General features: G+C 40.4%; 1 protein-coding gene and 1 long non-coding RNA gene across 3 annotated transcripts in view; one reads left to right on the forward strand and one right to left on the reverse strand.

Annotated features, from left to right (window-relative positions):
• Positions 1 to 4950: 4950 nt before the first annotated feature.
• Positions 4951 to 11008, reverse strand: part of hnf4g (hepatocyte nuclear factor 4, gamma) — an 11390-nt gene continuing 5332 nt past the window's right edge. For both annotated transcript variants that reach the window (XM_034224947.1, XM_034224946.1), the window contains exons 2-11: positions 10879 to 11008; positions 10611 to 10705; positions 9736 to 9842; positions 9493 to 9642; positions 9017 to 9104; positions 8227 to 8379; positions 7465 to 7514; positions 7093 to 7279; positions 5991 to 6110; positions 4951 to 5607 (exon numbers count right to left, since the gene is read on the reverse strand). The exon at positions 10879 to 11008 is cut by the window's right edge and continues 30 nt beyond it. In XM_034224947.1, the coding sequence (XP_034080838.1) occupies positions 5498 to 5607; positions 5991 to 6110; positions 7093 to 7279; positions 7465 to 7514; positions 8227 to 8379; positions 9017 to 9104; positions 9493 to 9642; positions 9736 to 9842; positions 10611 to 10705; positions 10879 to 11008 (1190 nt within the window). In that variant the 3' untranslated portion in view covers positions 4951 to 5497. The remainder of the gene's footprint in view (positions 5608 to 5990; positions 6111 to 7092; positions 7280 to 7464; positions 7515 to 8226; positions 8380 to 9016; positions 9105 to 9492; positions 9643 to 9735; positions 9843 to 10610; positions 10706 to 10878) is intronic.
• The window catches only part of LOC117551867, a 19013-nt gene continuing 18889 nt past the window's right edge, over positions 10885 to 11008 (forward strand). The window contains exon 1 of the long non-coding RNA XR_004569862.1: positions 10885 to 11008. This exon is cut by the window's right edge and continues 41 nt beyond it. This is a non-coding gene — a long non-coding RNA (uncharacterized LOC117551867).

Raw genomic sequence — 11008 nt, forward strand, 5'->3', positions numbered from 1 at the left:
TTTTTTTTATTACTGCACTACTCATCTTATCATCCTCCCTGTCATCTCCCCTTGCTCCGGTCTTTTTTATATTCCTTTATTCTAACAAGCCTGCATCTCTGAAGCCATCAGTGGTCCAGCCCTTTTCATTTCCCTAATGTACCCCCCCCCCCCACACACACACACACACACATACATACACACACACACACACACACACACACGCACACACACACACATACATACGCACACACACACACATACACACACACACACACACACACATACACACACACACACACACACACACACACACACACACACACACACACACACACACACACACACACACACACACACTTGCCCTAACCCCTAGTTTCATTGCCTTAACCTGCTTCCCATCATCATGATGTAGAGCAGCCCAGTTTCATGCAACTGTGTAAATCACTGTGTGTGTAGTCAACATTATCCGTGCATGTATTATCTCTGCAGGCGAAGTGAGCAGTGTCAACACAAAACAGATAGGGAATGAGGGAGTCAAAGAGAGACACAAATAAAGATGGAGACAGAGGGGTGAGACAGAAAGAGTAAAACAAGGAGAGGAAGAGAGTGATTTGAGGGAGGGAAAGCTGTCACTGAAGGCCGAGGGGAGCCTTAACCCTATTGCTTGCTTTAATCCCTCATTTATGTGAACTCAGCTTTGGAAATGAAGCTGTCACTGTATTTTCCTTCCATGCTGTGGTATAATCAGAAACCACAAATGCATGCCACACACACACACACACACACACACACACACACACACACACACACACACACACACACACACACACACACACACACACACACACACACACACACACACACACACACACACAAAGAGACAGTGGCAGGACAGAGACACAGAAAATCACTCAGGAGAGGTTTTAAATTCATTCCAGAGTTGGCGGCAGAGATTCGTACAGCTCACCTTGTCTCCTAGAGGAGGTATCATCGGATATGTTGGAGACAGGGGGGAATTATGGGTAAATGCACTGGTGAGGAAGATAGCCTGCAATCTCCGGCTCTAATCTGGGATCTGACACATGCCATTCATTTCAGACCGTGCCAATATTCCCCTGCATGGTGTCGAACCTACGTGTGTGACTTTCTCAGTCTTTTATGCCAATTTCAGACAAAATCGATTCAGAACTGAGTAGCTAAATCACAGAATGCTAAAACAAACAAATTACAATAAGTGTTGTTAAGATCATTTTAATGTATAATACTTGAACTGCAGTTGCAAATATCCAAATGTAACTTTTTTACAATTAAATATATTTGAGTATGTTTCTCACTTTAGTTGAAAATAGTTTCAATACAATAATTGTGATAAACTCATCTTAAATGCTGCAACCAAGCAATACATGTATTCTAATGGAAATCAAATATGATAACACATTATTTTTTAAATCATTTTTTGAAATAACTTTTACATCAAATTAGCTCAAGGCATTGGTTTCAGCCATTAAAGAGATGTTTCTATTGTGAATCCACAGACCTATACTGCCATCTAGTGTTTATAAGAGGAAAGGGTGGATGGAGTGGTGATGGGTGGATGGATGGATCAGTTATTGATGGACAGATGACCAGAGAAGTGGAAATAACCTTCAATAATACAGGTCACACATTAATTTCACATTTAAGCAAATCACTATAATGATTACATACAAATATGTCAAAATGTTAACCACTTCCCTAAGGTTTGGTACTTACTTTATGGAAAGAATACATTCATTATCGATTCACATTTAGTGAGTTGTTATTAGGGTTTAATGATAATCAAGAGCCTCTTAAAATGTATATACATTCTCAACAAATTCACATTATCAGCACCTAGTCTGAAAATAAAATCGGACAAAAAAATCATATTCCTGTCCATCCTTCGCTCCTCCATCCTCTTCCTCCCCCTCGTCGCCCTCCTCAGGTGGATCGAGCGTCATACTGGTGTGTAATATCGTGCTGTCAGTGTGGGCAGCGGTGAGGTGTGTGTGTGTGTGTGTGTGTGTGTGTGTGTGTGGGGGGGGGGGACAGTGCGCCTCAGATTAGATATGTGACTGGCATGCTAACACGCAGTTTTATCTGAGGACAGAGACAGGGCACCCTCATCTCCTCACTATGGGCCTTTGATTAAAGCTCCCTGGGTACACACACACACACCAAAAACATACACACAGGAGCACACAGATTATAAATAAATTGCAGGTATAGGAACATACACACACATACAGTATACATACACACATCCTCCCACTGTGGGTGGTATTGTTTTTGATCTAAGCCAGGTAGCTTGTCCATTATGAAGTTGATAGGAGGATTTGGCTATGTTGATTCTAGACAGCATCATATCCTCCACCATAAATAACCTGAGTGTTGTCTCCGACTCACACAACAATATACAGAGAATAAGAACTCTCTGCTTTATCCCCCAGTCTCATCCACTGCACACACACACACACACACACACACACACACACACACACACACACACACACACACACACACACACACACACAACACACACACACACACACACACACACACACACACACACACACACCACACACACACACACACACACACACACACACACACACACACACCCCGATAAAAATGATTGTGTATGGATGGAAGTAAACAAAATAACAGATTTAAAAGTACAGTTGGTCCCGGCACGGCTCAGCTTCATCTCCCATTGTCGTTTAACAATCTAGTTTGGCTTTAGGCTTGGTCCCAAAGTGTGTTTTCTCAGGTGGATGGAAACTCGTTTGATTTTAGATGAGCAGCTGCATCCGGCAGTGCCATCTCAATAGCGTCCAATAAAGCTTTACATACACACCATACACTCTAACCAATGGAACCGTGAGGCAGCGTGATGAAGGAAGTAATGGATGCACCTCACTCTGTATTCTTGCATGTGAAGACACCATACTGAAATACATTCTGTCAATGTATCATCATCTGTCTGTTTAAATTGTTTTTCCTTTTTGGATCAAATGTAAAAATGTCAATTTCCATTTATTCTTTAGCAATATCTATTGCAATGGTTTCCTATGACTGCAGCGACAGATGCCTGTTTGATTGAAAAGCTATTTATCTTTTTCCATTTTACACTTTATTTAGTCCTATACAAAAAAATGAATGAATGCATTCTTATATAACACATGGTTTTCAATTGATGCACAATGTATACAATAAGTAGTCCATTTACATTTAGTACAATGCTGTATTTCCTCTTGTGACAGCAAGAGGGCGCTACTGAGCCACAACACACTATGTCTCTCACTGTAGGTCTGACCCCACATTCAATTCATTCATTTCAAATAAAATAGTCAAAATGACATTTTAAACAATTAACTGCATAAATTAAGAAATATACACATTATCAAAGAAATACACAGTTGATTCTAGAAATGTAAAATAGCAAAACACTTTTATATTCCAAAAACTTCCATTTGTCTATATACAATAACAAATTAAAATGTATCCATATTCCTTTTGCATTTAACTTGATTTATTTCAAATATATGTATAAATTATAAGATTGTTGTTAATATCATGTTTATTCTGGCCACTCTGTTCCCATTTATATTATATTTTAGCTGCTGAATGTATGTTAAAAATACTAGCGCCATAGTGTATGACAGTGGTTCTCAAACTTTTTCTGTCAGGCCCCCCCTTTGGAGAAAAAAAAAAGTCGGGCCCCCCCCCAACACAAATAGTCAGGCTCAGTGGCGGCGCCAGAGATTTATTTTGCGGGTACTGTGGGGTAGCTTGACGTTTCATAGAGGGTGCTCAAACATTTAGGGTTTCCCATTAATGTACGAGGCGCTACAGTGGAATTTTCTACTGCAACACTCCCCACGCATATACACAATGTACCCGCGATTGTTACAATGAAGGCTCGATAATCAGCTCACGGCATATAGGTGTAAGTAGGGGTAAAGTGCTATTTTTATAGGTGGTGTGTGGACCTCACATAGGGGGGGTCCTCACCTCCTCTAAGGGGGTCCTCACCTCCTCTAGGGGGCTCCGGGGGCAAGCTCCCCCGGGAAGATTTGTTTTTAAATATTGAAGTTAAAAGCATCAATCTGGTGCACTTTGAGAGCAAAATTAAGAGATCTATGGATACCTCTCTCAACACAGATTTACTATTTCTTTATGGATATTTTACAAATCACCCTTTTCAACTTTATTCTTGTTTTACTGTCATAGTATTTCATACCTGTTTTTAATGTATTCTCTTATTTTTGTATAACTATAATGATCATATAAACGTGTGCCTCGGAAATAATTGTTTACATTAATGGTGACCAAACGTTTGAGACCCACTGAGATAACACTGAGAGTCCTTTAGCTCAGAGTCTCTCAGTCTGACAGGAGAGGACTCTCCTCCACTTTGTTGTTGAAAAAACTCCTTATATCCGTTGGCGTAGCTCGCTAGCACCAGAAGCTAACAGCAACGATCTCCGGTACCGGTGCGCTCTCTCTCTCTCGCTCGCGCACGCACACAAAATGGCTCGTTCCACACACACAGAGCCAAGCTTTAATGAAACACAGAGACCCAGACGTAATAGTACTGTATCGTATTATTTTCGAATCAATAATTTTTGAAAATATGTTTTTTTTTTTTTTTTTTTTTTTTTATCTTTAAAAAAAAAAAACGTAATAACCATTTTTCCTCCTGGTCTCTCACGCCCCCCCTGTCATGCCTCTGCGCCCCCCACTTTGAGAACCACTGGTGTATGATATATGTATTCATGGCCCAGTATTAAATACAAACCAGTACACTTTCAGATTATTTTCAGAAAATTCAACTGTTAACAAAGTTACTTCCTCTGGGTACTCTAGAGTCTTTTTAGATAGAAAACCTAAATCCTGAAAATAAGCAGCAATGTCCCTGAATTTCACACACATTTCATACACAATGACTGATGTATACATTAATTCATAATGTATATAAAACAAAACATTCCATTTGTATTTGATGGCAGGAGGGATTTGTTGACAGCAAGCCTTGATTATTATTTTTTTCATTGCAGTTTTTTTAAGCTAGTACTTGTACTTTTACTCTTTGTCAGAACTCGCCGTTGCAGTCTTTGCAGTAGTGATAGACCTAAAGAAACATATGTGCCCAGGGGCCATTTCTCTGCAAATATGTGCCTAATAAAGCAGAACATTAGTCAAGCAAACAATCAAAAACATTTGAGGTTTTTAAAAGAAGAATATCTAGTTGTAAAAACAGAGATACTGTTGTATTTGTTTAGGTAACCAGCAGTATGCACCGGAAAGTGAGATATTTAAGTAATTGTAGCTTTTATTACATCTGAGTAGTTGTTGCAACATGAGCAGGAGTCACAAGGGGGAGAGGCAGGGTAAAGTCTAACCACGGAACAGGGAGGTTTCCTAATCTTTACACCATGACCACGCATGTTTAGAGGACACCGTGCCCGTGTCACGCTCTCTGACAGAGTGCAGGTCAGAGATCTGTCTGTGAGGGTGAGGGGCTGGCTGGAGGACAGAGGGGCTGGGGGAAGTGTTTGTACTTCTCTGGGGGGCTGGGTGATGGGATGGGAGTGTCAGGAGAGGCTGCAGGGAGAAAGAGACATTATATGTTTTTGCAAATATTAGGAAAAAGGTAATATTGTATACACAAAGACGGTAAAATGTATTGACTGTGGCCCACGGGAAATGTAACACTGCTTTATAGATACAGCCCCCATCAATCTTCCGTGGCCATTAGGTGGTGTAATATCGCCAAATGCATTTTTTATTTTAAATGAAATCATGCAATACTCATCAATTCTTCAGAATGTTACATTTTTATGGATTCACATTCAGGTGGCCTATTTATTCTCTTCAAGGTAATGGAAACACAACTGGGGAATACTTTTTTGACATTTCACGCAGAGAGATGAATTGGACATCAATGTCGCTTTGATATTTCATGTGTGACTGTATGTGTTTCCTACCAATATGTGGACTGTGAGTGACAGGCATGGTGCTGATGACCAGTGTGTGTCCAGTCAGAGGGTCCTGTGCCAGCTGGGTGTGTGTCGAGTGGTGCAGGTGTGTGGGCTCCGACGTGAGGCCTGAACACATATACGTTTTAGTTACAGAGAAATCTATATATTTATATAGATTTAATCAGGTTGCATTTAAGGGATCACACACTTAATGAAACACTCCAAACCCAGATTCCTTCTCTCACCTAACAAGCCCTCATCAAACCAAAAAGAACCAGTGCACGAATAAATCCCTATTCTGGACATTTTAATTAATTAAGGGAGTCAAGTTTTCCAAATGTATTCAGAGTTTATTTCAAAAGTGTATTGGCATGTATGCATGTTTTATACAGTAATTTAGTCAGGCTGCCATTTAAAAAGCTGATAGATCTATGTAAGAAGCTCTGCATGCTAAAATACACCCTCGTTTTATAAGGAAAAGAAGACATTTGTTTAGTTTCACTTTCTTGATTGTGTGGCTTGGTTTGAAAATGTATGTCAACATCACATTCACATAACTAAATATAATCCCCTCAATATTTCAATAGTTGTTATCTGTGTTTGGTTTGTTCTGCATATCTACAGGATGCTGAAAAATAAAACACACATCTCTTTTTCTAAAGGTCTTCTAAGTCAGCTTGTCAGATCGGTGGGTTGTTTTTAGCATATATGGAGAAGACATTTTTGGAGATGACTTAGCTTTTATTTCCCACCTCACCCGGTGCTTCTGTTGTCTGTCATGGCTCTGCTTAGAATATGTTTGATGCATTCTACCTTTAAATACAGATTTCCTTATTCATACACATTTCAATGTGTTTGCAGATGTCTATTTTGTCTGTGTTTGGATTATCTGAAGTTAAACCAACTCCCTGCAAACTTTTACCTATGTTATATATCCAGGACAACTTTGGAGATGTACTTTTTGTTTATTTGTTTCACTTCTTCATGCCTGCCCAGTTGCACACATGTATCATTGAATAGCTCCACTGGATCTTTTGTTTTTCCTAGCTGAAGGTCACCCTATTTTTCTTTCTGCAGGTTTACAAGCAGAAACAGGGGTTGCTCTCACCTCCCAGCAGCATCTCGTGCAGCAGGTTGTCTATCTTGGCCAGGCCGCAGAGCTTAATGAACTGGAGCTGTTCGATCATCTGCCAGGTGATGCTCTGCAGGGTGGGCAGCAGGAGCAGCAGCTCTCCAAAACGACCCCTGGAGTCATACTGACGGTCATTAATGTAGTCCTCCAGACTCATCTGAACCTGCACAAACACAAGGCCAAGTCTCCTGGTAAGTGGATGGATTATTATCTTTCAAAATGTTTGATAAAATGCTAAGTAAAAGCCACAGTGGTAGTAAGGGGGCTCTTCTTTAACACCGTTTAATGGAAATTATAATAGAGCATAGTCGAAACATCACTGCAATAAGAGTCAAATGTTCGCCCTACCTGCAGACGGATGGCCTTGATCTTCGACGGGTCCCTCAAAGACTTTGCATCTGCAGATTGAAAAGGCACGGTGTGGGGGTGGGAGAAGGGAGGGATTGAAGGACAGAAGGGTGAGAGAAAAAAAAAATCAGAAAGATCAGGAATGGGATTGAGGATATGTGTGGAATTGATGGAATGATTATGGTCCAACTGGGGCATGGAGGTAGAATGAGGAGATTTAGTGAAGGGGAGAAAAAGGGGGGACAGGTAACACCAGATGGGGGAGGGGCTGCGCTCACACTAGGCCAGGGAGATAAAAAAGGGAAAGAGGGATTGGGATCTCACTTCGAGGGGAAATGTAACGAGATGAATAGGATTGGTTGGGAGAGGAGGGATGTGGACAGCAATATCAATGGGTATTGGACAAGGGGTCAAATATTTAGTTTGCTATTGTCAATACTTACTATGATATTCTGTCTTTAATGGTTTATTCTTTATTGTATTATTATTGCATTATCTATCTGGAGATAACACTTTGATGTAATGTTTTTAGCCCTTAATATTAACCCTTTTGAAATTCTGATAAATATTATACAGATGTGGGCCATTACTCAGATCAATCCCTGTGCCAAGGAGATTACCAAGAGCAATTTACAAAATAGTATATATGAATCTTGCCTGAGTCAATTAATCTTGTTTTCCAAAGTGTTCTGAACTTACGATAAATCTAAATTGCAAACAGACGAAAGATATCCCTAAGAAGAGGGAAATTGTTTTAATTACCTGGGTCAAAGAAGACGATAGCCTTGAGCGCTGCATACTCGTTATCGTCTATTTGAATATCCTGAAAGGGATGCACCAGCTCACCCAGCACTCGGTTAGCAACCTTAAACATCTCCTGCTCAGGACTGTTCCTGTGGATCACACAGCCACTTCCTGTAGACACAGAGAGAACCGTTTAGTACCGAGGGGGGGGGTGTAAGGTGTGTGTGGTAGAGTGAGGAGAACAAATGTAACCTTTAGAGAAAACAGTTTTAAATCTGACTTCAGTGGTCCTATATAGCAATAGACATCGTGTGTGTTTGAGTGTATGTATTTGATATATCTGCCTACACTATGATGTTGGTGAGTGCCTAGGTAATGATTAATGTCGTTTACAAGAGACACATTTGAAGCTACAAAGAAATCACTTTTGGTTAATCATTCTCAGCTAATTCAACATTTAATCGCAAACACTTCACAATACAGTACTCAAAGCTGTTAGTAGTTGTCAAGGCAGGAGGGAAGAAATACCTGATGATCAATGAATTGCTAATAACTAATTCCTGGGTAATCCAAGGGCTATATAGTAGATCAAAGACAGGGGAATACTACATTGATGGATCATTAGCTAATGATTAGTTCAGTGTTCCTTCATCATAGCTGCTGAACTCAACGATTGATTAATGATCAGGTCGTTCCCCATTATCTACCCGGTCGTTCCCTAAGAAACCACGCAATTTGATCAGCCTTCACACTTCAGAGTGCTTATACCACGTTAAAATAAGATGCTTTTCTACTGGAGAGTTCATACCTAAAAGCAGGAAGTCCTTGAATGGCATTGACCTTTTAGCGACCCCGAGCAAAAGGTGCTCACCTGCATGAGCCCTGAGCAAACTCACCTGGAAACACACACACACACACACACACACACACACACACAGTTAAGCAAAGAACCCAAGCAATGCAACAAAGCCCCCACTTTTGCCCTTACACACATCACATAGCTGTAGTTTAGGTACACTACTGTATATTTAGTAAGGTCTATAATGTTCTACTAATATATTGCTTTTAATAATCTTTCATTTAATCTTTCTTTCATCCAAACTGAAAGTTATTTGTTATAATAAACAACTTGTTTAAGATGCAGGCACAAACATGACCAATATTAAAAGAAAACACTTTTAAGTCTGAGAGGTATTACTTTACATTAATGACAGGGGATTACAATTAACAAGGAGGAATTATTTCCTGCAAGCGACAGAATAATCAAAGTCAAAGCCCCATTACCTGGTCATCCAGTGGCAGTTCTCCAAATGCAGGAATGTACTTGGCCCACTCCACCAACACTAACAGCTGTTGTCTCATTGAATCACACACATCTCCCACAGTGGCCGACTTCTGCTCCGAGATGTCTGTTAATCCGACTGGAGCAATGACCTGGAAGGAGAACAATAATAGTTTCCAGGGTCAAAATCCACTGATTTCCTTGTCTAAGTAATTTAATCACGCACAGGAATAATGGATTGTCACCTGTTGGGCCAGTGATTCAGCTTGAGCCAAAATAGTAATGGGGGGCAAGTCTTGGGAGTCAGGGATACTTCTTCTGGAGCTGATCCGATCTCTCTCGTTCTGTACAGCTAAAACGAAACAGAGAGCTGTAAGGTTTCTGTGTATGAAACAGAAAAAGCAATTAACAGGAATTGCAAAAGTCCACTAACTTTTCAAACTGGAATACATCTAGCTATCTTTCTTGTATTCAAGTGTCTGTCTTAGTTTAGTGTTGGGGATGTAGCTGTGTTAAAAGTTGGGGGTTAATCCGTAAATGCAAACGATGAGAGAGCCGCTAGTGGAAGTTAATATTTAAGAAAAATAGTTATACAGGCTGGCATCAGCAACCGGAGTCAAACGTTAACCAGTTGGATTCCAGAACAACATGTTTGAATAACACATGATTAGGTGTCATATAATTCCTTGCCAAGGTTATACCCCTCATAAACACACACACACACACACACACACACACACACACACACACACACACACACACACACACACACACACACACACACACACACACACACACACACACACACACACACACACACACTAAGTAATCACCTAGTTTATTGCCCAGCCCATTTCAACCATCTTGAAGCAGCTTTCAGATTCTCTTAAGACAGCCTCTCTCTAAGGGCCACCAGGTTTATGTAAAGAGTCTACTTTGAGTCAGTGGAAAAGATGAAAAATAATCATTTAAGATGAGCATATATAGCCTATACTTCTGACAATACGGAATAAATATCTACTGGGGTATCCAAATAATTTAGACATTCTATTTTGTTTATCTACATGTAAACTTTTGGTGGAGTTTCAGGATGAAGCATTGTTTAGAGAGGTTTCCCTACCTTCTTTCTTCATGCCAGCCCTGAAGCATTTGTTGAGTCTGCAGAAACGACACTGGTTCCTCTTATCTTTATCCACAATGCACTGCCTGCTGAACCTGAAGTAGACACATGTACAACGATATAGGTAGCTTCACAGAGCAATACAACAATGTGCCATGCAATGACACATTTTATTTAGATCTGCAGGCTACAAGAGTATGTTAAGTTACCTATGTAAGTGTGTCATGATATAATGTGTGCTCTCACAGTATATGTTTGCTATCTGTACCTGCAGGTGTAGACGTGGCTCTTGCGTATGGAGCGTCTGAAGAAGCCCTTACATCCGTCACAGCTGGAGGCTCCGTAGTGTTTCCCCGTGGCTTTGTCTCCACAGATGGCACAGTTACTGCTCACCCCGT

This window comes from Gymnodraco acuticeps, unplaced genomic scaffold (genome assembly GCF_902827175.1).
Source record: "Gymnodraco acuticeps unplaced genomic scaffold, fGymAcu1.1, whole genome shotgun sequence".
Taxonomy (NCBI): domain Eukaryota; kingdom Metazoa; phylum Chordata; class Actinopteri; order Perciformes; family Bathydraconidae; genus Gymnodraco; species Gymnodraco acuticeps.